Source organism: Raphanus sativus, chromosome 6 (genome assembly GCF_000801105.2).
Source record: "Raphanus sativus cultivar WK10039 chromosome 6, ASM80110v3, whole genome shotgun sequence".
In the NCBI taxonomy this organism is placed as follows: domain Eukaryota; kingdom Viridiplantae; phylum Streptophyta; class Magnoliopsida; order Brassicales; family Brassicaceae; genus Raphanus; species Raphanus sativus.
This window is the reverse complement of record NC_079516.1, coordinates 42,512,907-42,537,748: the sequence shown is the minus strand read 5'-3', so window position 1 is coordinate 42,537,748 and position 24,842 is coordinate 42,512,907. Positions and strand designations below refer to the sequence as shown.

The 24,842-nt window shown below is 35.9% G+C and overlaps 5 protein-coding genes and 1 pseudogene across 5 annotated transcripts; 3 read left to right on the top strand and 3 right to left on the bottom strand.

The window, feature by feature from the left end:
* Positions 1–742: 742 nt before the first annotated feature.
* LOC108812225 (eukaryotic translation initiation factor 3 subunit B) lies at positions 743–4,200 on the bottom strand. Its single transcript, XM_018584420.2, has 11 exons — positions 3,975–4,200; positions 3,639–3,876; positions 3,406–3,552; positions 3,094–3,222; positions 2,871–2,999; positions 2,690–2,773; positions 2,487–2,611; positions 2,207–2,405; positions 1,575–2,107; positions 1,388–1,496; positions 743–1,300 (listed from the first exon to the last, which is right to left on the bottom strand). The coding sequence occupies exons 1-11, from the start codon at positions 4,082–4,084 to the stop codon at positions 959–961; spliced, it is 2,145 nt and encodes a 714-aa protein (XP_018439922.1). The 5' UTR covers positions 4,085–4,200; the 3' UTR covers positions 743–958.
* A 432-nt stretch (positions 4,201–4,632) lies between these two features.
* LOC108808549 (uncharacterized) lies at positions 4,633–6,136 on the top strand. Its single transcript, XM_018580675.2, has 2 exons — positions 4,633–4,857; positions 4,963–6,136. Exon 2 carries the CDS (start codon positions 5,096–5,098, stop codon positions 6,134–6,136), a length of 1,041 nt encoding a protein of 346 aa, XP_018436177.1. The 5' UTR covers positions 4,633–4,857; positions 4,963–5,095.
* Positions 6,137–6,651: 515 nt separating this feature from the next.
* Positions 6,652–8,193, bottom strand: LOC108809700 (peroxidase 18). Its single transcript, XM_018581858.2, has 4 exons — positions 7,866–8,193; positions 7,591–7,770; positions 7,322–7,487; positions 6,652–7,234 (listed from the first exon to the last, which is right to left on the bottom strand). Exons 1-4 carry the CDS (start codon positions 8,103–8,105, stop codon positions 6,819–6,821), a joined length of 1,002 nt encoding a protein of 333 aa, XP_018437360.1. The 5' UTR covers positions 8,106–8,193; the 3' UTR covers positions 6,652–6,818.
* Positions 8,194–9,173: 980 nt separating this feature from the next.
* LOC108806009 (protein TIC 55, chloroplastic-like) lies at positions 9,174–13,224 on the top strand (annotated as a pseudogene).
* LOC108806008 (zinc finger CCCH domain-containing protein 22) lies at positions 13,148–15,207 on the bottom strand. Its single transcript, XM_018578017.1, has 4 exons — positions 15,013–15,207; positions 14,564–14,863; positions 14,422–14,482; positions 13,148–14,292 (listed from the first exon to the last, which is right to left on the bottom strand). The coding sequence occupies exons 1-4, from the start codon at positions 15,136–15,138 to the stop codon at positions 13,286–13,288; spliced, it is 1,494 nt and encodes a 497-aa protein (XP_018433519.1). The 5' UTR covers positions 15,139–15,207; the 3' UTR covers positions 13,148–13,285.
* A 4,396-nt stretch (positions 15,208–19,603) lies between these two features.
* On the top strand, positions 19,604–20,348 carry LOC108811248 (agamous-like MADS-box protein AGL61). Its single transcript, XM_018583290.2, has one exon. It carries the CDS (start codon positions 19,630–19,632, stop codon positions 20,275–20,277), a length of 648 nt encoding a protein of 215 aa, XP_018438792.1. The 5' UTR covers positions 19,604–19,629; the 3' UTR covers positions 20,278–20,348.
* Positions 20,349–24,842: the final 4,494 nt, after the last annotated feature.

Genomic DNA, 24,842 nt, shown 5'->3' with positions numbered 1-24,842 from the left:
TTGGAGAGCAAAACAGCCAGCGATTATTTCAGCTTATGGGGGAGTTGTGAAACTTGTCATTGATTCGAATCCAAACATCATGGGTGGTGCCCTCCTGTTTGAAATGATGAGCGGAACAGAGGTTTTGGGGCAAGAATCCGATAGACCCAGTTTGATAAGCCCATCATGTTTTCGCCAAATTTGCCATTTGGGAAGAAGAGTATCATCAAGATGTCCCAGAAAATGAAAGTTAAGCAGCGTGTGAGGAACATAATGGTTGTGTTGGAAGTGATGTTGCTGGTGGGACGTCCATGGAAGAGATGAAGAGAAAACAAGAGAGATGGATAGAAAAGAGAGGATAAATAAACAGAAATGGAGAAAAAAAAAGGTTCACAAACCGTAAACTCTGATACCATGAAAATATATGAATTCTCTTTAAAAGGGGATTTGATGTATTCACAAAGCTATATAAAGGAACAAAAATTACACAAAAGAAAAGTTATTATATAAAACTAGGACACTGATAGCCTGTTCAATATTAACAGAACATTATGTAATAACCGATTAATATCGGGTATCTTGGATTCGGTTTTATCAGTCGCTTAGAATGCTTGTCCGCTTGAAGCTGCATTAGCTGGATCCTTGAAGGCTTCACGCAGTTTGGATTAGTTTTGTTTTTCAACAGAACCTTTTCATTAACCGCTTGCAAATACGAATATAAATATTTTACTGAGACGCGAAAACTTATTAAAAACCAAAGTGATTTTGGATTTTAAGATGCGATAGATTTATTAAAGTGCTCCAACATATAATCCGAAACTGGATTTAAGAACATAATAATATCCAAGGAAACAAAATTGAAAATTCTAAAACTTCAACGAACAGAAGACAAACAGTTTGATAGATGTCTAAAGAGTGATCAAAGGACAGGAAAAGGAAAGGAGAATGACACTTCTTGAAGTGGGGAGGAAACTTGCATTCATTCTTGGACGACTTCTTCAGTGACGTCAATAACATCCTCAAACTCAACTTCTTTAACTTCTTTGGCTTCGTCCTCTTCTTCTTCCTCATCACTGATTTCTCCATCCCTGAGGTTTTGCCTCGCAAGTTTCTCCTCTTCCTGCAGCGACTTCCACTGCTTCACCCATTTCTCCCACTCTTCCTTCAACGCCTTCCTCTTCTCTCTGTCTTGTTCACTCAACAGCAACGAGACGTCCTGATCCTCCAACTCGTACTTCTTGCTGTACTTCTTCAGGTTCTTTGCTATCTCTTCTTCCTTCTCCGGAGACAAGAATGATGGAGGTCTTGGGCGCCATGCCAACTGTTACCCATGGAAGACAATTACAGTTTCATGTAATCAGACATCAATCTTAAGATGGTGAGACCAGTTTTGTTTTTTGTTACATACCTGGAAGAAATGATCCTTCAGATTCCTGTAAAGCAATTTTCCATTGAACGACCAGATGGTGAATCCATTCTCCATCTCATGGACTGACGTCACTGCTGTTGCAACGTACCTATCAAGGTAAACAACAATCATCATGAGAAACCACAATATAAACTGGTTTAGTTTTTTAAGAGACAGTAGTAGTTACCTTCCAGTTGGGTCCCATTCGACATCAGTGGCCATGAAGTGTTCAGTTGTGGCCATTGTCTCGAGCTCATCCACGTTGAAAAATTCAAGCTGGCCGTTGAAATTCTTCAACCCAGCAAGAATAATGTACTTTCCTGTGGGCGACCAGAAGAGGGCATTGGCTTGTTTGGCCTTCAAAGTACCGAGCTTTGTAACCCTTCCACCGTGTTGTGTGGTCTTCATCGTGTAGAAACTCACATCTGGTCTTGGTTGGTCACCATGAATCACAGCAAACCTGTGACCCTTGGGCTCCCACGCGAAAGCGATGATCTTGTCGTTCTTGTTGTCCAGCTCGAGAACCTCGATGGGAATATCCCTCTCTTTGATGCGGAAAAGCTCGAAGCCAGAGTACGTGCTCTTCTTTGTCTTTGTGTATCGATCAACCTTGACAGCGAGATACTCTCCACTACTCTGCCAGTACATTTTGCAGTCGCTCACGCTGAAGAGATTCTTCTGCCTTAGCTCCACCTTGCTAGGGATTTGGACAAGAGCAACCTGAAGATAAAGATATCAACATGTCAACAACAGAACAATTGGCTTAGAGACGAAATCAAATTGTAGAATTAGAGCTTTTCACTAGCATAAGAGACAAACCTTGGCAGGCTGGTTCCCACCACCTTGTTCAGGAACAAAGAGTGAAAGGATGGAGTCAGTAGGAGACCAACAGATGTCCACGACATTATCAACCTTGATGGATTTCTTGTCAATTAGGCCGAAAGTCTCGGTCTCGTAGACAGATATCGTGTTTTTGCTGAGCTTGGCAAAGTATTTATCGTCTTTTCCACCAGCCCATCTGCAGAAAAAAAAAAGTTTACAAGATATCAAACAAATGTAGAGAACTATTAGGAAACTCAAAACAAGTTCAAGAAATTACCTGAAAACAGGCCAAGAAGCACCAGCAACACCGCCAGGTCCTCCAATTGAAAACTCATCAGCACTACCCTTGAAATCTCTCATCATCCTCCCGGTTCTCACATCAAAGACCTTTATCTCTACTTTCTGTAAGTCGAAAAGAAATCAGAATCCTTTGCATAAGAAAATTAAAATAGGAAGGAAAAAAAGCAAAGATGCACTTACACTTGCATCCCGTGGGTTACTTGGTTCCTGGCTATGGTAAGTTACCAGGTACTTCTCACCAGGAGAGAAATCAACTAATTTTACCTACAATGGAATCAACCAAAAGTAACAGTCGAACTTCAGGACAACACAGGAAAAAATAAATAAAAGCTACTGACAATCAAGAGAAAAGACAAGGAACCATGTTATGCTGATAACGCATGAGACGAGTGAAGGTATCAGCACCACCCCAAACAGCTGCCCCCTGCTTGTGAAGTGTCACGAGGTACGTACCAAGAGGAGACCACTGCACATAGCTCTCTGTCCAATACTGCATAGGAAGAGAAACACCATATATATTTGATTGATGGTTTACATTAAATACAGCATGGATATACATACGCAGGAAGATGCAAGTAACTTACCGAACGCTTATGAACGAGTTCAGTATTCTTCTGCCTAGCATCATTCCACAAGACTTCGGTATCAGGACCAGAGCGAGTGACAAGCTGATCCCTTGCTTTCTCATCAGTAAGCCACTTTTGCAAGTTTTCCTGAAAACGTAACAAGAACAAGAAGCACCTCAAAAGGCTGCAGCGAAACACACACAAATGTACATGCAACTAGTGTTATGTAATCAAAACCATTTCACCAAATCAACCAGAGAATATCCAAAAAAAAACAGAAGAAATCACAGTTAAACATTAACGTGATGAAAAAAAAAAAACAAGACATACCCCAGGGACATAGGGCTTGGTCTGAGGAGCCTCCCACTCCTCCTTGACATTCATGAGCCTGTCAAAATCATCGAACATGTTCACAGCAAAGATATGAGACTTGTCCAACTTGTACCCATGAGTCTTCTCCTTAGCGTTTTGAGCTTCCTACAAAACCCAAATCCCAACATATCTTAGACCAAAAAAAAAAAAAAACATACGTTAGCTTTTACATCATTACACAACAAACAAACCTGAGGGGTATTAAACTCGATGAAACAGTAGCCCAACGTCGTCCCGGTGTTGGGATCAACAGGCATCCAAAGTCCTCTCTCCTTGATAACGCCAAGCTGGCTGTAAATCTTCTTAAGGACATTCTCGAGTTTCTCAAACTTGGTCTTGGGAACAACGGGGAGGTTATCGACCACGATTATATTGCCGAACCCTGTGTCGAATTCTAGCTGGTCGTCGTGGTAAACACCTTCATCATCACTGAAGCAAAATAATAATAAAAAACATAATCAGTTTCATTGTTCCAATCACATAACATTTCTACAGATCTAACAGAGAGAGAGAGATAGAAAACTCACCTCTCGATACCGAAGTTCTCTCCAGGAGGGAGTTTAACGGAATCGAGATTAACCTGAGACCAATCGATCCCTAACTGAGCCGCGCGGGTGTCAATATCCAGTTCCGCCATGATTTCAGAAAGCTTAGATCAGTCGCTCGCTAATGAGGAAGCAGCTCTCGAAGAGTTTGCAGCTGAGAGAGGAGAGGAGAGGAGAGGAGTGCCTAGGGTTTTCAGTTGATTTTCTGCAGTTACTGATAAGTTTATAAAAGAAGGAATATTTTGGACCTACTTAATCTAAAGCCCATTATTGTTACGGCCCGATTATTGGAGCGTGTAATTAGTTTGGACCTTGTACATACTAGTTTATGCACATCAATATATAACATAGTTTTTTTTTTTTTTTTTTTTTTTAATATATACACATAGTTACATAGTTGAAGAAAAGGCAGACAAAAATTCCATGAATGAAACTCGATGCTTGGAATTGTAGTTGATTGTAATAAGAGTGAATTAATTGCTGAGATAAAGAGATTAAAAAAAAACTAAATAATAACTGCAGGGATGTTGTTCGATCAATTTTCCGGGGAGAATATTGATTGAGCATGACCATCAAATTAAGGTTACGGAGGTGCTAGACAGAGTACAGCGGCGTGCAGAATGAAGAAAATTAGTGGTTAAAATTTAAATTTGGTGATATCATAGATAATGACCAAGTCTTCTTAGTCTAGTGGTAAAGAGATTTTAATTGGAACTTCTGCCTTGGAGTCGAATCATCTAGCTGCACCTTTAACGATAGGATTTCTCCTGGTTATACTTATACACCGACGGTAAAGAAGACAATAATGATGACTGTTTTTGCTCTTCAGAAATGATGTCATTAGCTGCCAAGAGCAAGCTTATTGGTTCATACTCAAATCGAATATATCTTCTTCTTTTTTTTCTCGAATATCTCAAAACAACTTACGATAACTTCTTCTCTTTTCTTTCATATTTTTTTATATTCTTAGGTACTCTACCTAACAACCATCAATGGGAGACACTTACTCTACCTAACAACCACCAACAGACACTTACTCCTGGGAATACACGAAGACAGGGCATTATACGGTCAAATCGGCATACTGGGTCGAAACGGAAGTGATGTGGCGTGAGAAAGAGAATCAGGAAGTACTACAACTAAGCTTTGATGCTATCTACCAAAGGGTGTGGAGCTTAAATATCAGTCCAAAAGTGAAGCACTTCCTGTGGAGATGTCTAAATAACGCACTTCCGGTGACAGATAATATGGCTCACAGACACATTGCAAACGATAGAAGATGTAGCAGATGTGGAAAAGCGGCTGAGACGATCAACCATATGTTGTTCCAATGCCATTATGCACGCCGGCTCTGGGCAAAAGCCAATGTACATACTCCCCCTCCAGGAATATGGGCAGAGTCTCTTCATACAAACATCCATTGGGTCTTAAATCTAAAACAAGAGTACCCAAAGGATCAAATAGATGAGTCTCTTGCCCCATGGATTTTATGGAGATTGTGGAAGAATAGGAACGAAATGCTATTCAGGGGAAAAGAGTATGAAATCTCTGAAACTGTGGAGAAGGCTTGGGAAGATGTCAAAGAATGGCAGGACAAAAAGGAGGCGAAAGTGGAAGTGGTTAAAAAAACCACAACAGAGAAACCGGATAGGAAATGGATACCACCAGTACCAACTTGGCTTAAATGCAATACAGATGGCTCCTGGGAGAAGGAGACGGATCAAGGTGGTGCAGGCTGGATAACGAGGGATCACACCGAGAGTCTGTTGTGGGCGGGGGCAAAGAAAATGGTAGGGATGGGATCGGCACTGGATTCAGAGGCTGAAGCTCTCAGATGGGCTATCTGCACGATGAATGGGTTCATGTATAAAAGAGTAATCTTCGAGACTGACTCTCTTGTGCTGCAGAAGATGATACGAGGAGAAGAAGAGGTCTGGCCGAGAATGAGATCCATTATCCAGGATATCCAGTCCGTACTATCCCGCCAGAGTGAGTATGTAGTGGAGTATTATTCCAGAAGTGGTAACAAAGTTGCAGATAGAATAGCGAAAGAGACTGCTGCGTTTACGTCCATTGTCCCTAAGTTGTATTCTATTGTGCCTGTTTGGTTGAATCCCTGTGTGGAGATTGAAAAGCTTTTGTAACAAACTGAATGGGATTAATGATAAGTAGTTGTTGAGTTAAAAAAAAAAAAAAACAACCATCAATGGGAATGCTCTAAAGAGAAATTTAGTTGTCCACATTAATAAAAAAGTTTAAAGTTCTTACTGGAATAAAGGGATATATACTGAAGTATCGACGACTCTTGCGAAAAGTTTTGGATTATGAATTTGACATCAGTTATTATGCAAATATAGTTTGCTAGCAAGTGTTTGACACAGTGGCGGACGCAAATGAAGACCTACATGCATGCCCTCTACTGATTTTGAATTTTCTTAACTAATTAATCCTAGTTTATGTAATGTTTTATGATTATACAACTAGATATAATGAAAAACTTGATGTGCCCCACCTAGATATGGAGCTGGTTCCACCCCTGGTTCAACATGAATTTTCTTTTCTTTCTCTGGTTTGAGCTCTTTTTTAGAAAAAAGATGGAACCATCATTTGTTTTTTTTTTATTGAAATCCTGTTTCCCTTAATTATTTTTATTGGCAAATAACAAAATTAACGTTTCAGTAAAATAAAATAAAGTTTGTCTACATTGCAGCTGAACATAAATAAATTAAAGAAATTGTGGTACTAAAATTAACAGCAGTAAGTAAGACACACAAACTAAACTATATTGCAGTTTTGCTCCTCTGTCTGAATTCATCTAACCTCTGTTTAATTTACAGAAGAACAAGAACGTCTGATCTCACCTTCTTCACCAACCCTCACACCAATCACACTCATCTTCATAAACGACTCGGTCCATCTCTCCAGAAAACTCTCCTCATCGTTCGCCAGAATCTCGACAATCTTCCTCGTCCGATCATCTTCCATGAGAGCAGAATCCGTCTGGAACAGACCCTTGTGCGCCAACAAGTTCTTGTAGTACTGATTGTCGAACGTCGACGATGTCTCAGGATCGTTGTTTACGACCGCAGTCGTCGGATCCATAGAAGACGAACACTTGTTCAAAAGTGTTTGCGCGTAGGAGTTGTCGAGAGATGCGTCTATGAGCTCGAAATTGCCTCTAGGATCTCTCTTAAACCTGCTGTTGAATGTGTTGCAGTGGGCAGCACCAACAGTGTGCGCTCCTGTGATAGTATTATAATCAAATTTTAAGTCCGGATTAATAGAAAGAGTCTCTTGTTTTTTTTGAACATCAAGAAACGTATATATACCTGAGAGAACGACAAGATCTTGAACAGATAAGCCTTTGGAGGAAAAGATATTGATCATTTTATCAACTGTGAAATCCGTATCAATGATGTTTGGTCTGACATTTTCTGCCGCTGAGACCGTTCCGTCTCTCCTCCCTGTCGGTATTGCAACTACAGGTCCTCCGAGCTGTCCGAACCAATAGTATTCACACCAAAAAAGAAACAGAGTTTTTATACAAAATATTAGTTTCAATCGTATCGACATGCTTGTGGATTTGGTTAAATCTTACAGCTTCAACGGCGTCTCTAGCAGCAAGAACAAGGATGTCAGCGCATGAGACTATGCCTGGACAGAAGATTTCTAGAACATTTTTGGCGCTTTCTATCACATCAAAACCTCCTAGTGACGCGTTTCCAGGGTCGCTTCTCTCTGTACCGTTCCCTCGAACCAACACCGAGGCATCACAACCCTGAAACAGCAATGAAACAAATGTTTTTTTTTTGTAATTTAAGAAATAATAAAAATGGGTGGACTAGTCATGTTTTTGGAGTGTTAGTAATGTACCTGGACGAAACAGTCATGGAAGATAAGACGGACGAGCTTCCCAAGGACTGATGGATCAGAGGAAGAAGCTGATCTAACGGTGTTTCTGACGATAAACTCAGCCCCAGGGCATGAACTGCTGTAGAAGTTGAAAGAGAGATCAGCTACGGAAGAAGAAATGAGCAGAAGTAGAGGAAGAACAAGAAGAAGAGAGGAGAGGAATGCATATTCTTGTTTGCAGGAAGAGAAGGGAAACGCCATTCTTTGATTGTGTCTCTCTGAAGTGAAGACAATGCTGGTTAATTATTTTCCCTTATTAGAGAAAGAGAGAGAGAAGAGGTAGTTGTTGTCATAAATGATAACTGTGAATTGCATTTGTTTTTGTGTCAGATAGAGAAAGAGAGAGAGAGAGATGGTTGAGTCAGGAGAATTTAATGACAGTTTTTACTTCTCTTGTGCATCCGTCAGTGAGAGAGAGAGTGTGTCATCATGCATGCATATTGTCAATCTGCATTTGCGTTTTGGTGTTAATACTAGAAATTGAAAGCGTGAGAGACACCTTTCAAGAGTCTGAACAGTGAACAACCACTGCATGCCACTGAATTTCGTACAATTTGTTTTTCCTGTTTTAATAAAGGGACAATGTGTGTAATATACCCAGCAGAGGCCCAAATTGGTGAAATACCCATCGCTTTGAATAACCCATAAAGTAGTATCTTTTTAGCACAGATCAGACGAAAATACCCCTGCTTTTTGATAACACGATCGACGAAACCAGACTTGTGTCAGAGACGATATGCAGAAGAGGATTCGGGGCAGTCTGACCATAGGGGATGCTTCACTGAAGAATCCGGTGGATAAAGAGTAGATTTGTACAGCCCTGATGTTGATGGTTTCGGTAAGTGGATCTATGATTTATTTTGAAGAAAAAAGTGGATCTATTATTTATTTTAAAGAAAAAGTGGATCTATGATATCTAATGGAAAACTAGATTTGATACTAGGGTTTTTAGTGTAGGATATAAAGCTTAGCAGATAGAGAAATTTGTGTGAAAGGTAAATCTAAAACGAAAGTTGTGATTGAAGGATTAAAGGATAGCAAATCGTTTGATAGTGTACAATATCTTTTACAGCAACGTAAGAGAATTGTGTATGTTGCTAACACGAATTGTGTCTATCAACTATTTTGTTAGCGCATATTTCAGAAGTTGACTGTGTAGGGAAGACATTATCTGCTAAGAGGAAGGGTAAGATGCCAGACATTGTCAATCATGGAAAGCACTTTCTGAACTTGGTTTTGGGTTCAGATTGAGGCACCCATCAATTTGGAATGACTGATATCCTACCAAACGACGATGGTTCTGATCGTGAGATTCTAGGTATTTAGCAAACACCGGAGGGGAAAACCTGATGATGGTTCTGATGATAATAGGCTATCATAGATTCATAATGAAACACCGGAGCGGGAAAATCTGACGTTAGCAATAGGTTAGTATTATTAACAATTATTATCATCTTCAGCTTGTATTTGATAACTTACTCTTTAACTGATACATGAACCTTTATGTGTTATATTTGTTATTAGCAGCTACGGGTGGGGTTGTCGGGAGGCTTGGAGATTCAAATGATAAAGGAAAGAACAAAGTGGCTAGACCAGACATCCATGGAGTTCAATTCTGGAATTTGCAAATAGGTTTGGGGTTTGGGGCTGCAAGCTTAGGCAATGCTGACCCAGAATCAGATAACAATGATGGTGACAGTTGTCAGGTACTTGGTTAGAATCCACACTTTGATAACTTAATAGTTAGCGGTTAATTATGTCTTTATATGTTAACGTTATTTGGGGCTGTAACTGATTTATTTGGGTTATATGCAGAAGGTCGTCAAGCATACCGTTCTTCGTCGGATCATCAAGAATATACATAATGTGCATTTACAATCAAGGAAGAATGGACATGTGTGAAGTTCCGATTGAGACACTATAATGTATTAGCACTAGTAGCAGTCTACCAAAACATTTAACCGATAACATTTTTATTATCGGTAATTCTGAAGTTTGCATGCAATTAATTAAAATAGCAGACAAACTAAATGGAAACAAGGAATAGAAAACTATATTTGTACTCTAAAGTTAACGGACTTTGATGCCACTAATAATACGATTAGCAACTAAAATTTCAATTTACTTCATAACAAATTTGAATAAAACAGAGGCTAAACGAGCTGTGTGTGAAGAAGGAAAGAGGATTAATGTTATTTGGTTATGCAACTTATTTATTTAGATTAGATTATATGCAGGAGGTGAAGATCTAGTCCAGCAGACAATTCTTCGTACAGATCATCAAGAATAGACCTGACAGGCACCTACAAACATAGAAGAAGGGACATGTGTGAAGTTCAGACAGAGACATTATAATATATTAGCACTAGTAGCAGTCTATCAAAATATTTAACTTGTAACATTTTTATTATCGGTTAGCATGCAATTAATTAAATTAGCAGATAACTAAATGGAAACAAGTCTAATAGAGAACTATATTGTACACTAAAGTTAACGGATTTCATTGCCACTAATAATGCGCATAGCAACTAAAATTTCAATTTACTTGATAACAAATTTGAATAATTAAAACAGAGGTTAATCGAGTGAGAATTCAACTATCCAATTAGAGTGGAAAAAATAATTTACAGGAACGGCGACAAAGTCAACTGAAAACATGTTTAGTGGATAATTATGCAAGTAACCGCTAAGCTTTCGATATAGCGAAACTCAGAAATATTTAATTATTTGCTCTAAGAAATGCTAGCGACTAAATCAAAACTTGACTACTAATTCATCATTTACCAAAGTTCTGTTACCTGGGACTCAGTATCAATGATCTTAGCGTGACCAGGAATGAAACAGTACTTGGTCGACTGAGATGGTTTATCGTTTGTTGCCACATTTTCAACATCTGACAGCAGCTCTTCATCAGGGTCTCGCCCTCTTCAAAGTTTGTATAGATATCATTGTATGATTGTTAACGGCTAACAAAGAAGTTACTTGGCGCCTACAAACAAGGAAAACTGATATCTTGCTAGTTAGTTGCTAACAACGAAGTTGCACTGCTAAACGTGTGTGTATATATCAGAAACTTCAAATCCAAGACTTTCGACAGGTACAAGAATTTTTCCCAATGTCGAATTTCGCAGAAACTCCAATTCGTCGGGTTCGAGTGCCTAGATAAGCGCCGCGATTTTCTTTAGCTTGTGATAAGACTTAACGCGCTCATCCAGAGGCTCTTCGTCGGCGGCGAACATTCGCGGTGGTAGCTGAGAAACTTCCATCTGAGAGTATGAAATAAAATCTGAAAATTTAGGATTTTTCTGAGATTTATGAAAGATTGAAGATGAAGAAAGAGATGACAGTGAAGTGATGAATATAGAATATGAAAGAGATGTATAGGTTGGGGGTGAGATAAATGCAATTCTTTGATGAACTAATTGAAAAACACCAGAGATAGTATGCGCTCTTCTGTGATGGAGCGTGAAAAGTGACGAATCGTTCTATTGTCCAATAGACGAAAGGAAGCGCATGTCTCGTTCCCCCACACAAAGCAGACACTAGGCGTCGTAGGTTAACAGACCTGGCAGGGGTAGAATCGTCCACGAAAAAGTGATACAAAAGTCAGGGCATTTGGCAAATTATATGTGCGATTGGGTGCAACCGAGCCAATTACTCTTTAATAAAAGTCAACCACGCTAAGCATCTGAGTAGTTGCTGTTTTTTTTTTTTTTTTGAATTTTATAGTAGATGTCACTTGGCCCACAAGAACAAGAGAATCTGTGGAACTAAAAAAATGGTTTGTACTTTGTAGACCAACTAGAAAGACTTGATATACATACAACATGACTAATTCTTTTAGGACCACAAAAACAAACAAACCACTATATCTCGTAAATTATTCATGGAGAATGAAATTGTAATATCTTGATCTTTTTATTGTCATGCATCTATCGTCTATGGCCTGAATCTTGAGTTTTTTTGCTTGAGTTTTGTGTTTTAGAGTAGCTAAGTTGTCTGAAGGACGACTGACTGATGGGAGGTTGGAGTGTTTGTACCATGGTTGGCAATTAGAAAGAGATGGCAAATCGTCAAAGATTCCTCAGGCTTTAGATTCGCTTGTTATGCTTAAGAGTTGAATGGATACAAAGAGAATCTCTTAATTGACTTCCTAGTTTTCTTTTGATAGCTTCCTTCAAATGCCAAGATTCCGAAGGTTGCTTGTGTCAAGACCTATGAGGTGAAGGATTCACAAGGAGTTGTATGGGTTTGGATGTTGACAAAGATGCCTCCAGATCCTGAAAAACCTCATTGGTTTGAGATCTTTGCTAAACCCCGTTTCTATGACAATGCAAGTGTTCATGAGCTACCTTATGACCACTCCATTCTTCTAGAGAATCTGATGGATCCTGCTCATTTCCCTATCTCTCATGACAGAACAGACTTCAGTGCTAAAAGAGAAGCTGCACAGCCACTGGTCTTTGAGGTCACAGAGCGAACCAACCGTGGTTTCTTTCGCTGGAACTTGGGGACAAGAAAAAGATGGAAAAGGGAGTAATTTACTACGTTTTGACGCTCCATGTGTTCTGCAGAACAATCGAGAGTTTGTGGGAAAGGACGGGGTGAATAACTACTTCCCAGGGGTGTTTCTTTATAGACCTACAGGACAAGGGAAGTGTATGCTTATTACTAGGTTCGGGTTCACGAAAACATCGCCCTTGGTTCAGGTGTTACCCTTATGGTTCAGGCATCATAATCCCTTATGCTTATTACTATCGTCTCAAAACGCGGTTCTCATGAAGGAGAAACTACCAACCAAGGAGTTGTATATAAACCTCAATTCTTCAGACACATGGGTTGCTTAATATAGAAAGTGGATAGACAGAGTTGGTCATGGGATGCCTTACCATTTCGGGCATAGGACAATCTCTCTCCTTAAGGTCCCTCCAGTGGTTGAGGGAACAGGCTCCTGCAGGTCTCTTCTCGGCTTCTTACCCTGTTGGAAACGGTACTATGCACCCTCCCAATTTAGCTAACCGGTACTTCAGACATGTGATCCATTGTAGAAGCTGGAGCAAAGTGATCAAATCTTTTCAACTCTGGAAAATTATCCTTGACAGCTTTGGCCATCCTGGTGGTTAGTGGACAGTGGAAGGCTGTACTGTTAGGTTCAGCATCGTTGTGCTCAGTCGCAGCTTATGCTTGCTTAAGAGCTATACAACTCAACACCAATAACTTCATTAGAACACACAGAAGACTAAGAGAAAAATATATGTTTTCTAATGGAAAAAAAAACTGTTCTACTTGTAAACGCAGTTATAATCAAGAGGTTCCATAGTCTCTCCCAAATCTTACAGCTTGATAAAATATCTGTTAAAATTGATTCAAGGTGCTATGTTCTAGAACTTGAGCCATTTCTTTTCTTTCTCTTTGCTTTCTACAGCATTGGAGGCAGAAGCTTGAGCTGCTAACGTCGAAGCCAGTGCCTTCTGGACTTGTTTCAATTTTCTTGTCGCAGCATCTGAAACAATTTGATCTTTTTTATTTCTCTTCACCATCTCTTCTAGTTTCTTTACTTGAAACTTCAAGTCCTTGACTTCGTCTTCATATGCAACCAGTGCTTTCCTGTCTACTGGACCGATGTTCTGCCTCTTTTTCACAGTCTCTCTGCCGTTTCTTTTCTCGTGGTTGTTGATGAAGCTAAACAAGTCTGATTCCTCTTCCTGTTTCGCTGCTCTAGCTGCTTCTGCAAACTTCTTCTCACGCTTCCTTCTCCCACCTCTGCTCCTTTTCTTCTTTTGTTTCTCTCCTTTAGCTTCTCCGTTCTTGATATGCTCGAGAGCGTGATCCAACGACCTCTTTGGTGGTAGTACTTTTGCCACAATTGGGTCTAATCTCCCTTGACCAGAGACCCCAAGTCCCATCCCTTCACGGTAACCCATATTTGCCATCAACTTAGAAGCTATCCCTCTGGTGTGATTTTCCCACTTTGCAAATATAGCTGTCTCATTCTGGACGCCTCTCCTTTGGTCTGTGCTTCCTAGAATGCCTATGCCTTGAGGAAACTCTTCATCATAATCACTTGAAACAGATTCTTCAGAGCCTGAAGCACTCCCATCTTCTTCTTCTTCTTCATCCTCCTCTTCTCCATCATCATCATCATCATCATCAGTCATTTGAGCGTACTCTGATAATACAATAGCATCAGAACCTAGCTTTGCTGAGCTCCCATCATCTCTGAAAACAACTCCGCCTAACTGTAGCGTATCATCCCATGATTCAAGCTCACCCACCCTCCACATGTCGTATTTACTTCCGGAAACTGCCCAAATCTTGGAGCCTACCATGGACTGCTTCCACTCAGTCTGCTCATAGTTCTTTAGAGAAGATATTGGCACATCCACTCCTGCATTGATCTCATACAGTTAACTACCAGAGCTAGGGAAAAATTAAATCCTTATGTGGTGATAGCATGAACATCTAAACACACACAATCCATAAACGATGGCAGAGTATTTATTAAGATTTCACATACCATGTGATAAACGACAGGAACTGCCAAACCGACACCTCTGCTGCATGAAAAACTTGCACATCTGCAAGTAGTTCAGTGCAGCGTTAGTAAGGAGTAAACCTTGATAATGAAAAGGGAGTAAGGAGTAAGAAGAGAGTCTGACCATCATACTCTCAGAAGTGGGAGTAAGGAAAGATATCTTTGCAGAATCAGAGCCTTCAAACCCAATAATGCGACCATTGTACCAACGTCCATCACTGTGCCGGAATCTGCATTTTGATCCATCTGAATCCTTTCTCTCTGGCTCCAACCCATTTGGAGGATGGGTGTGCTCAGGTTTGACTCCAGCAGCGTTGTTCAGACCGCGGAGAACAATGTCGGCTTCCTGCAACAACCGAGCACGTTTTAGCTGGAAAAGCCCTTCCTCTGCATCCTTGATTGCTCCAACAAGCTCTTCATGCACCTTAACAGACACAAAACATGAACATAAATATAAAAATCATGCCTTTTCGATCACTAGCTACTCTCTATATATGACCAAAGCTGAGATCTTTGTTGCAATTAGTGACTGTCAAGTCAATAGCGAAACAGTATTGGATCTAAAAGTTTTACAGAGAGGAGGTCGGGATTAGAAGGGTCAGAGGCAAGGGCTTCTTCGATGGCTGAAAGTGATTCTCTTTGGTCTTTCAGCTGATACTCGAGAAGATCTTCAAGGGCTTTGTCTTCTTCGCTCGCCATAGCAGCAGCAGGACACACCTCTCGTTTCGCCTGCAGAGAGGAAGAATGAAGGACAGAGAAAACTCTTGTCCCGACCCGTAAACGGTAGGGGTGGACACTTTGGTTATTTTACCGGATCGGTTCGGATCGACTTCGGTTTGGTTTGGTTAATTGGTTCAATGATTTATCTAACAAAAGTAAATTATATTTGTTGCACAAAAAAAAAGTAAATCATATTTATTTCGGTTTGGATCGGTTTCGGTTCGGTTTGAATTCGGTTCGGTTTGATTTCGATTCAGCTTTAAAACACAAACGTATGTTCGACTATGAAAACTAAATTATGTTAATTAAATCCAATACAAAACCAAAATAAAATATTTTTAAAAATACAAAACACTTATAAGAGCACGATCAAATTAAAGTTAACTATAAATAAATAGAAAACTAAAAAAACATTGTTAATAATGTCTCTTAAAAATAAACTATGTAAATTAAATCTAATATAAAACTGAAACAAATACTACGAAGGTGGCAAACGTCTTCACTTTAAATCTTGGAATTCAACGACTAACACTCTAAACAACGAAATTTGTCTTAATAGCATATTAAAAATTGAAATAACTTACTTGTTGCACACGTCAAATTTGTGACTGGTTACTGTTCATTAGCACGTAAAGTTGGTGACATGACAATTTTTTAAATTTTATTTTTAATTATTTTAGTTGATAAAAATAGAAAACTAGATAAAAATTCAATATAAATTTTTAAAAATAAAATTAATTCAGAAAAATAAAGAAACATAAAATAAAATTCATAAATTCAAATAATAATAATAATAAATTTTAAAGATTAATAAAAATCAGGAAACTTTTGATAAAATAAGGAAATAATAAAAGAATTCAAAAATTAAACTTCAAAAATTAAAATACTGAAAAATTTAAAATAAGATTAAATTATTATTTTTATAATCCCACTTTTTTTTAATATCTTTTACAGTGATGATTAAATTTTCACCATCACCGTTATGTCGAACCCAAACCGAAAATTTTCAAGTGCCTTGTTGGATCCAAATCTATAGGATCCGAAGGATCCAAGACTGAAAATTAATAAAGATCAAGAAAAAAATAAAATTTATAAAATAAAAGAAATAACAACAAAAATAATAATACATAATAAAAATCAATTAAAATTAAGAAAAAGCCTTGAAAATAAAACCATGAAGTTGAGAAAAATTAGAAAAAACAATAAAGTTAGAAAAAGTTTACATTTTAAATTGCCTTGTTGAGTCCAAATCTCTGGTATCCGAAGGATCCAAATCCGGACATCCGGACGCTCATATGCCTATCTAAACACCAAAGAGATTTGGTTTCAAGTACTTTTCATTTTCAATTTTTAAAATTTTAAAAACTTTTTTCAAATATATTTGTTTTCCAGATTTTTATGAATTTTCTCTTTTTACAATTTTATTGATTCTTACAATTATTTATTTTATTTTATTATTTTAAATTTCTATTTGTTTAGTTTTTATTGATTTAAGTCGGTTTTTACAATTTATTTTATTTTTATTATGATTTTTGAATTGATAAATCTATTTTTATTTTTATTATTATTATTTGAATTTATGAATTTTATTTTATTTTCTTAACTTTCTGAATTTGTATCAATTTTTTAGAATTTTATATTGAATTTATAGCTATTTTTATTAATTAAAATAATTAAAAATATTTAGAAAAAACTGCCACGGCACCAATTTTACCTGCTAATGAACAGTAATCTGTCTAATTTAGTGTAATGGTCTTAAATAACTAATGTAATGGTCTTACTATGACTATGACTTTTATAATATAGATTTGTTAGTGTTTCAATTTTAATAGAATACATAGTATAGTATTTTCGGTATATTTTTAAACCAAATTTAAAATATTAATTTAACAAAGAAAGAAATGTCATTGTTTTTGCCTAGATTTACGTTCATGTGAACTAACCTATAAATATCTATATTATTAAAGTTGAAGTACACAATTGAATTGTTTGGAAACAAAAATAGTAGAATAAATGAGATATGTTTGGAAACATGGATAGTAGAATAAATGAGATATGTTTGGAAACATGGATAACAAAGATGTGTACTTTTTTTATTTACACATTTAACCATTGTATTTTCAATAAATTAATAACAAATGAAAATTGTTTAGAAACATGAATAACATATTTAATACTTCTTTTTATTTAAATATTTAGTAATTGTTTTTACAATAAATTAAACAACTTTCTTTCTATATTTTTTTTATTTACAATTCTGTCACTATATTTACAATTCTTTTTATTTACAATTCTTTATAGTGAAAATAAAAACACAAACTGAAATATAAATAGTATATTATATAAAACAATTTTTAAAAACAGTATTATTACCTTAATTAGTTTAGTCAAATATAAAAATTTCAAGAGTTCAATTTGCAAAAAAAAAATCATAAAAGTAATAATAATTCATAGAAAACTAAAGCAAAAAATTAAAATTTTGAAACATGGATAAAAGTATATCAGTTTTTGAATATACAAAATGGACTAATCTAATTATCTAAAAATATTTTTTTATCTAAAATAATCATAAAATAAAATTTAAATTTATATACATATTTCAAATCAAAATAATAATTTAAAGTTGATTTATATCAAAATTGATTTAAAATATGCATATATTCAAAAATTTATTTTTACTAAAATATTTTCCAATAACCATTATTAAAAAAATGTTTCAATACATATAAGAAAAATACAACAAAAATATTAGTTTCATATACTAACTTAAATTATGGTTTTTATATTTCACATTAAACTTTAAGAATATTATATATGTGATTATTTATAAGATGGTACATATAAAATACTATTAATTATATGATTATTTATATGATGGACCAATACAAATTAATTATATGATGACATATATATGATACATAATAGTGACTAGGGCTGGGCGTTCGAGTATCCATTCTGTTCGTTTCTGATCTGTTTGGGTTTCGGATTTTCGGGGTCAAAGATTTCAGCCCCATTCATATATTTCTAAACTTCAGTTCGAATTATATTCGGATCTTTGCGGGTTCAGTTCGAATTCGGATAACCCATTTAAATTATTTTTTAAAATTCAGTATATACTTTGAATTTCTTAAAATCTACAAATAAAATAATATATTGTATATAAATATAAATAACTTATGTCAGAATACCTAAATTTAACATATAATTTGGTTTGGTTTAAATTTGGATCAAAAATCAATAATTATTTTAAATATTTTTGGTGTTTTGAGTGTACTTCCACTATGTTAGATATTTATATTTGACTATTTTTATATATTTTCAAGTATTTAAACCAACCTAAATATATCATATATATTCTGGATGTTTTTATATACACTAAAACTAAAAATAATTAATATATAGTATATAAATTTTTTCGGATACATTTTGATATCCAAAATACTTCGGTTCGAATTGGTTATAGTTTCGGTTGTCTAAATATCAAAATTTTGAATAATTGGATATTTGATCAACTTTGGTTTTGGTTCGGATTTGGTGTTACTCTTTTGAATCGTGATCGGTTTGGTTCTTTAGATTTGAATTTTTTATCCAGCTTTAATATTAACAAAAATAAATAGCAATATATTTTTGAAATATACAATCAAAATCTAGTTATATTTAAGGTAATTCCATTCCTGATTATTAATCTATTCGTGTTATTGTCTTTTTCTCTTGCATCATGACTGGTGGATCCTTATAAAAAATTTATAATATATAGAGACATGAACGTTAACAATTAGTGATTATAAAATCATGCATTTATACAAAGCCAATAATGCAAAGAAACAGAAAAAGAATCATTGCATTGCCAAAGATTTGATAACATACACAAATCTTCGCAGTTTTACTGTCTATCTACAAAATTAGAAAACAAACTGAGTAATTACAAGCTTGCTGTTACAAGAATATAAATCATTGTTTTGACTTCTAGTTCTTTTTCCTCCCTATGAACTAAGTGATTAAAATATTGTGTTTAATTTAATTTCGATCCTCATCACCTTGTTGCAGATTATTACTATTATATTTATTTTAGTTACATTTGTTACAAAATGTTGGTGGATCATTATATCATTTTGGATATAAAATATATACAACAACTAACTTTAACATTTTATTATTAGAAAATCATGCATTTATATACTAGACAATAATGAAAAGAAAAGAACAAAAATAATTGCCATACTAAACTATGATTTTATAACATACACAAATCTTTAGAATGTTATTATCTATCTACAAAATTAAAGACAAACTGAGTAATTACAAGTTTGATGTTACAAAAACAAAAATAATTTGCCAACTATGAAAGTTGATCTCGTAATTATGCCACTTACACACACTCAAACATGTATATAAACAAATAGTATCTCTACCAAATTGTCCACCAACTCAAAGCAACTAAAACCACACCTTTAGAAAGAAAGAAAAACTATGATGTCGAAGAAGAAAGAAAGCATGGGACGACAGAGAATTCCGATGGTTAAGATAAAGAAAGAGACCCACCGGCAAGTCACATTCTCAAAACGTAGAGCCGGTCTATTCAAGAAAGCTAGCGAGCTTTGCACATTGTGTGGTGCAGAAATAGGGATCATCGTGTATTCTCCAGCCAAAAAGCCTTTCTCTTTCGGCCATCCCAGCGTCGAATCCGTATTGGACCGTTACTTGTCCCGAAACGATTTGTCCTTAGCGAAGACGAAGAAACCGCAGGGAAACACTGCAGGGAGCTGCGAGCTGAATATGGTGTTGACGCAGACCGTGAGTGAGGTAGAGGAAGAGAAGAAGAAGGGTCAAGCGATGGCAGAAACGAGAAAAGGGAATGCGGCGAGGCGGTTGGTGACTAATTGGTGGGAAGGACCAGTGGACGAGATGAATGTGGTTCAATTACAGGTAATGAAATGTGCGTTAGAGGAGTTGAGGAAGCTTGTTGTGTCAGAGACAAATACGGTGCCGTTTAAGGAGGTGAAAGAGGATGTGTTCGGTTTCTTGGATACTAATAAAGTGACGGCTCCTTCTTACGCGAACATGACTTCTGGTCTTTCTAATGCTTATCATTTTGGCTACGGAAATGGTTGTTTCTGATTCACAGATGTTATAAAGCTAGTATCTAGCTAGCTGTTTACTTTTTTTTTCCTCAGATTGTTTTTTTTGTTTTCGGCAACAGGGAAATATTAATGCTATATCCGGTTAAGGTACGTTAATGGTAGAATATATGCTATAACAGATATATAGCTTAAAATAAAAATTCTTAAAAGTAACGTATCTAGGTTCCCCGCGGGTTGACAAAAAAAAAAAGGTTCCCCGCACCGCAAAGGTTTAAGGTAAGCTACGAGTACGACCAATTCATCATTTAAACTCGGTCTTGAATTTTTTTTTCCAGGCAACAAACGTTTATATTAAACTAAACGCCTAAATAATTTGAGAGGATACAACCAACGGCAAACTGATGAACTAGGACTAATACAATGAAAAAGGAAATATATGTGTTTAAGGGATAACATAATCCAAAGAAACACTTCACTTTAGATCCGAAAACTAGTGTTTGAAAGAACAGTTGATAATCGAATAAAAAAATGTTGATGCACCCAAACAAGAGAGTTTGGAGGGAGGCAGATTGGTCGATTGAGAAACAAAGTTTGGCTAAACAATCCAATAAACCAATGCGATAAGTTTTAACACCGGCAATGTTGAGCCAGGAGATTAGGTGAATCTTAATCGATCCAGAAAGCAAATTAAACAGTGAGCAAATTCGTGAAAGTATGCTATTATCATCTCCGATTCAGAAGTATATTTGACTCTAAAAAGTACAATATGGATGAATAAGTCGGAGGGGATCGTCTGAAGCCATGGTGGAGGGAGCCGTTAATCTTCCCATGTAAGGATCTGAACCTAGCTCATGGGTAAAAGATCCCATGGTAGGAGAGCACAATGAATTCGTGTTCAGATTGAAAATGGGCCAGAGCCCATGCTGGAAATGAAAGTCCAGGTCCAAATAGGTGGTGTTTTTTTTTTTTGAACGTCTGGATCGATTATTATCGATTAATTATGCTATTACAATGATGAGAATATTACAAAGACGATTTTACAGCCGACAATTCTACCACTATGTGAGAATACCCGCCTGACTGCACCATTCTGAGCCGCACCACTCTAAACCGTCCTATGAGATCCATGTTCGATGGTACGCCCTGCACCAAGCTAAAGATTTCCTGTAACTTGTTTCTCCATAATCTGCATAATTTGGTATTTTCTGGGGTTTGAACCCCAGACCTCCGGGTGTAGAAGCAATTGAACCTTTAGTCAAACCACTGGACCAAGGGGGTTTCCACAAATAGGTGGTGTTAGGTCATGGAAAACTTTGTCTTTATACCACAACAATTTAGCCTATTAAATTGGTTGTTGACTTGTTTCTAAATTCTGATACACAAATGTTTATGTTATGTTTTTGTTTTTGGTAATAACTGAATTAAATAATATAGATGCAAGTACTGTATCCTGCTAGCCGTTTTTCATTTATCAGATTATTTTTGTTTCAATGATAACCGAAAAAATCACTTATCTGATTGTACTACTTGAATGCTAGTTAAGTTAATGTTCAGATACTGTTAAGTTAAAGTTTAAATACTTGTTATTGGTTAATAAATTTGTAAGTCCAGATCGTCTACGGCTTAAGTCTTTCACATCCGTTCACTCAGTTTGTAGCTTCATTCTCTGCGACAAATGGTGCATTATTTTTTTCAAAATTTAAAAGTTTTGTTTATTGATTATGCAACCAATAAATGACATTTCTCAAGCTTTGACCTTATTTGCATGATATTATGAATCAATTCTCAAAATGTCATATCCATTTCTCCGTTACTATACCTCAAACACGTTTAGTTCTGAAGTTTTTCTTGGATTTATGTCAGAAAAAATAAATGCATTTTGGTGATATAATTATCCAAATCAATTATCTTACCATCTCAAGCACGTTTAATTCTTCAGTTTTTTTTTTATGTGTACCTAAAGACATAAATGGACTTTGGTGACCTAAATAGCCAACTCAATTCTCTTATTTATTAATTTAATATATACCACAACCTTAGATGTTACAATTTATTTTTTCCCAAAGAACATAACATAGATCGTAATCCATGTTAGTATAACCTCATACAGGACTCCACACTCAGTTGGGGTTGACTTTGATACCACTTGTAACACACCATCCGCCTTAGCTAATGGGCCTCCTACACGTATTTACTCGGTTTGTGGATCCCATTTCCTGCGATGGTAAGTTAATTTTTTTAGAGTTTGGAAGTTTTTTTTCCTAAACCTGCAATCACCATATGATACTTTTCGTACTTTCACCTCACTCATACAATATCGCAAATTATATAGGTCATCCATCCTTTCACTATTTCAATTCAAACACGCTTAATTTCGGAGTCTTTTCTGAATGTCTGACCAAAAATGTAATTACATTTTGATTATATATGTAACCAAATCATTTCTATTAAACTTTTCAATATATACCACAAACCGAAATGTTACAAAATTCTAATATTCTTACTAAAATCTAGAATTATTTCTTTGATGGTTATTTAATAACTTATAAGCCCACTGTTATTCAAAATTTTGTGTGTTTTAATAGTTCTATGATTCCATCAAGTATATTATTACTGGGATTTGAATTTTAGACAGTTTTACTCATAAAAGAAAACTTCAAAAATCTTGCATATAGATTATTAAAATCATTATAATAGAATATTTTTGTTGCCATTAAATATAAAATATTTTTTTAATTCTTTACAAATTTAAAAAATCTCTAGACTCTTATATCAATCAATTTTACATAGATTCTACTTCCATTAGTCCTTCCTAAAGTATTATGTTGGAAAGATAATTGACGGTTAGTGAGTCTAACATAATTGCCGGAATAATTGACCGAAGGTTTATTAAAATTTTTAAATATACATAATGCAGTAAAATATGACTAAAACGTTTTTTTTTTTTTGAAAAAGATGACTAAAACGTATTAAAAAAAAGATAACCTGCTTATGCAAGTTTGTTGTTTAAGATTTACGAGTACTCTAATCTTAGATGATCAGAACGGCTCCCAACCTCGAAATCATTATATGAAGTTGGAAATACTTTCCGCCAATGGTCTTTAGTGAGAACATCACCCATATAATTATGTAAGCTTTGGAGGGACGAAAAACTGGAGAAAAAGAAAACTCTTTACCTGACGTCACAATGTTTGAAGCTCAACGCTTACACTAACATGTAGAAATGTTTGAGAATGAATATATAAATATAAAAAGAGAAAGAATATGAAACCAAAAAGGTTTTGGATAATACTTTCTCGTTAACTATTTTTTTGTCAACTTCTCATTAACTATTTAGTTCAAGAGAGTTTATTCTTATGATTTGACTAACAAATATGTGGTCAAGAATATTAAACACATGTTACAACTACTCAGCTGCAAAACCTTTATTAACTTCCGAGAATTAAACAGAAGATCCATTCAGACTATGAGGTACTTGAAAATATTCGGATCCCAACTACACTTGCTAGGCGAGCCAGACCTAGAATTCTAATGGCACATCCTAACAATATTCCAAGGAGTGGGATGTGGAGATGCTGATTTTTTTTTCATTCAGAAAATATTCTTCTAATTATCATAGAATTTTACAAAAGTAGTCAATATATTGTTAAGTCAAGATATTAGATTGCTCGAAACTTCGTAGAGAGAGAAGCAAATGTTGTTTATTCGGAACCTAATATAACCAAGCTCAAAACCTTTGGTTTGAAAGTTCATGCACCATAAAAAATGTCAGATATTGATTTATTGTCCGAGTACGATATTGTCTACTTTGACCTTAGAGATAAGTCCATATTGATTTACTTTTGAGTTCTTTTTCCAAAACACCTCATGCTAATCAGAGTTGGAATTCTTGTTATATATTAGAGATTATTTATCTAAACATCACTAGGACTTGGATTGACATCTCCCATTCTTCCTGTCAAACCAATGACCACACTCATATTGTGTCATTTCCTCCAGCGAATCATCTCGGCACCTTATCATCGCATCTTCGACATCTGGCACCTTTAGTCACAATGTTACTTTGAGGTACTTTGAGGGTGCTTCTCCAACAACTGAACTTTCAAGATCTTCAAACTTAATTTATGCCACATACCTCTCATTCATATTCGAAGGGTATTTTAGTCTTCTTGCTGACTTTTCGTCAACTTGGCTCTACCAATTATTGGGCTTTCTTTAGTCCATCTTCAATTTTCTATTGTCCGATTAGTATGACTTTGTCTATTTTGGGTCTTAGAGACAAACTCGCAGGAATTTACTTTTAGGTTCATTCCCAAAATGCATCATGCTAATCAGAACTGGACTTCTTATTATATATTAAACATTATTTGTCTAAACTTCCAATGTGAAACTTGAGATTGACATCTCTCATGAAATGTGTCATCTTATGTGGCAGTTGATAACATGGCATGTGGCAGTTGATAATATGACATGTGGCTATCACAAGAAAACTTGACACGTCGTCATATGATGTGATAGTATTAATTGTCGCGCCCATATTTACTTTGTCCCCATGCTTCACTTTGTTCTCTAAACTTCACCTGCTTTCCTTCTTGTTTTGTT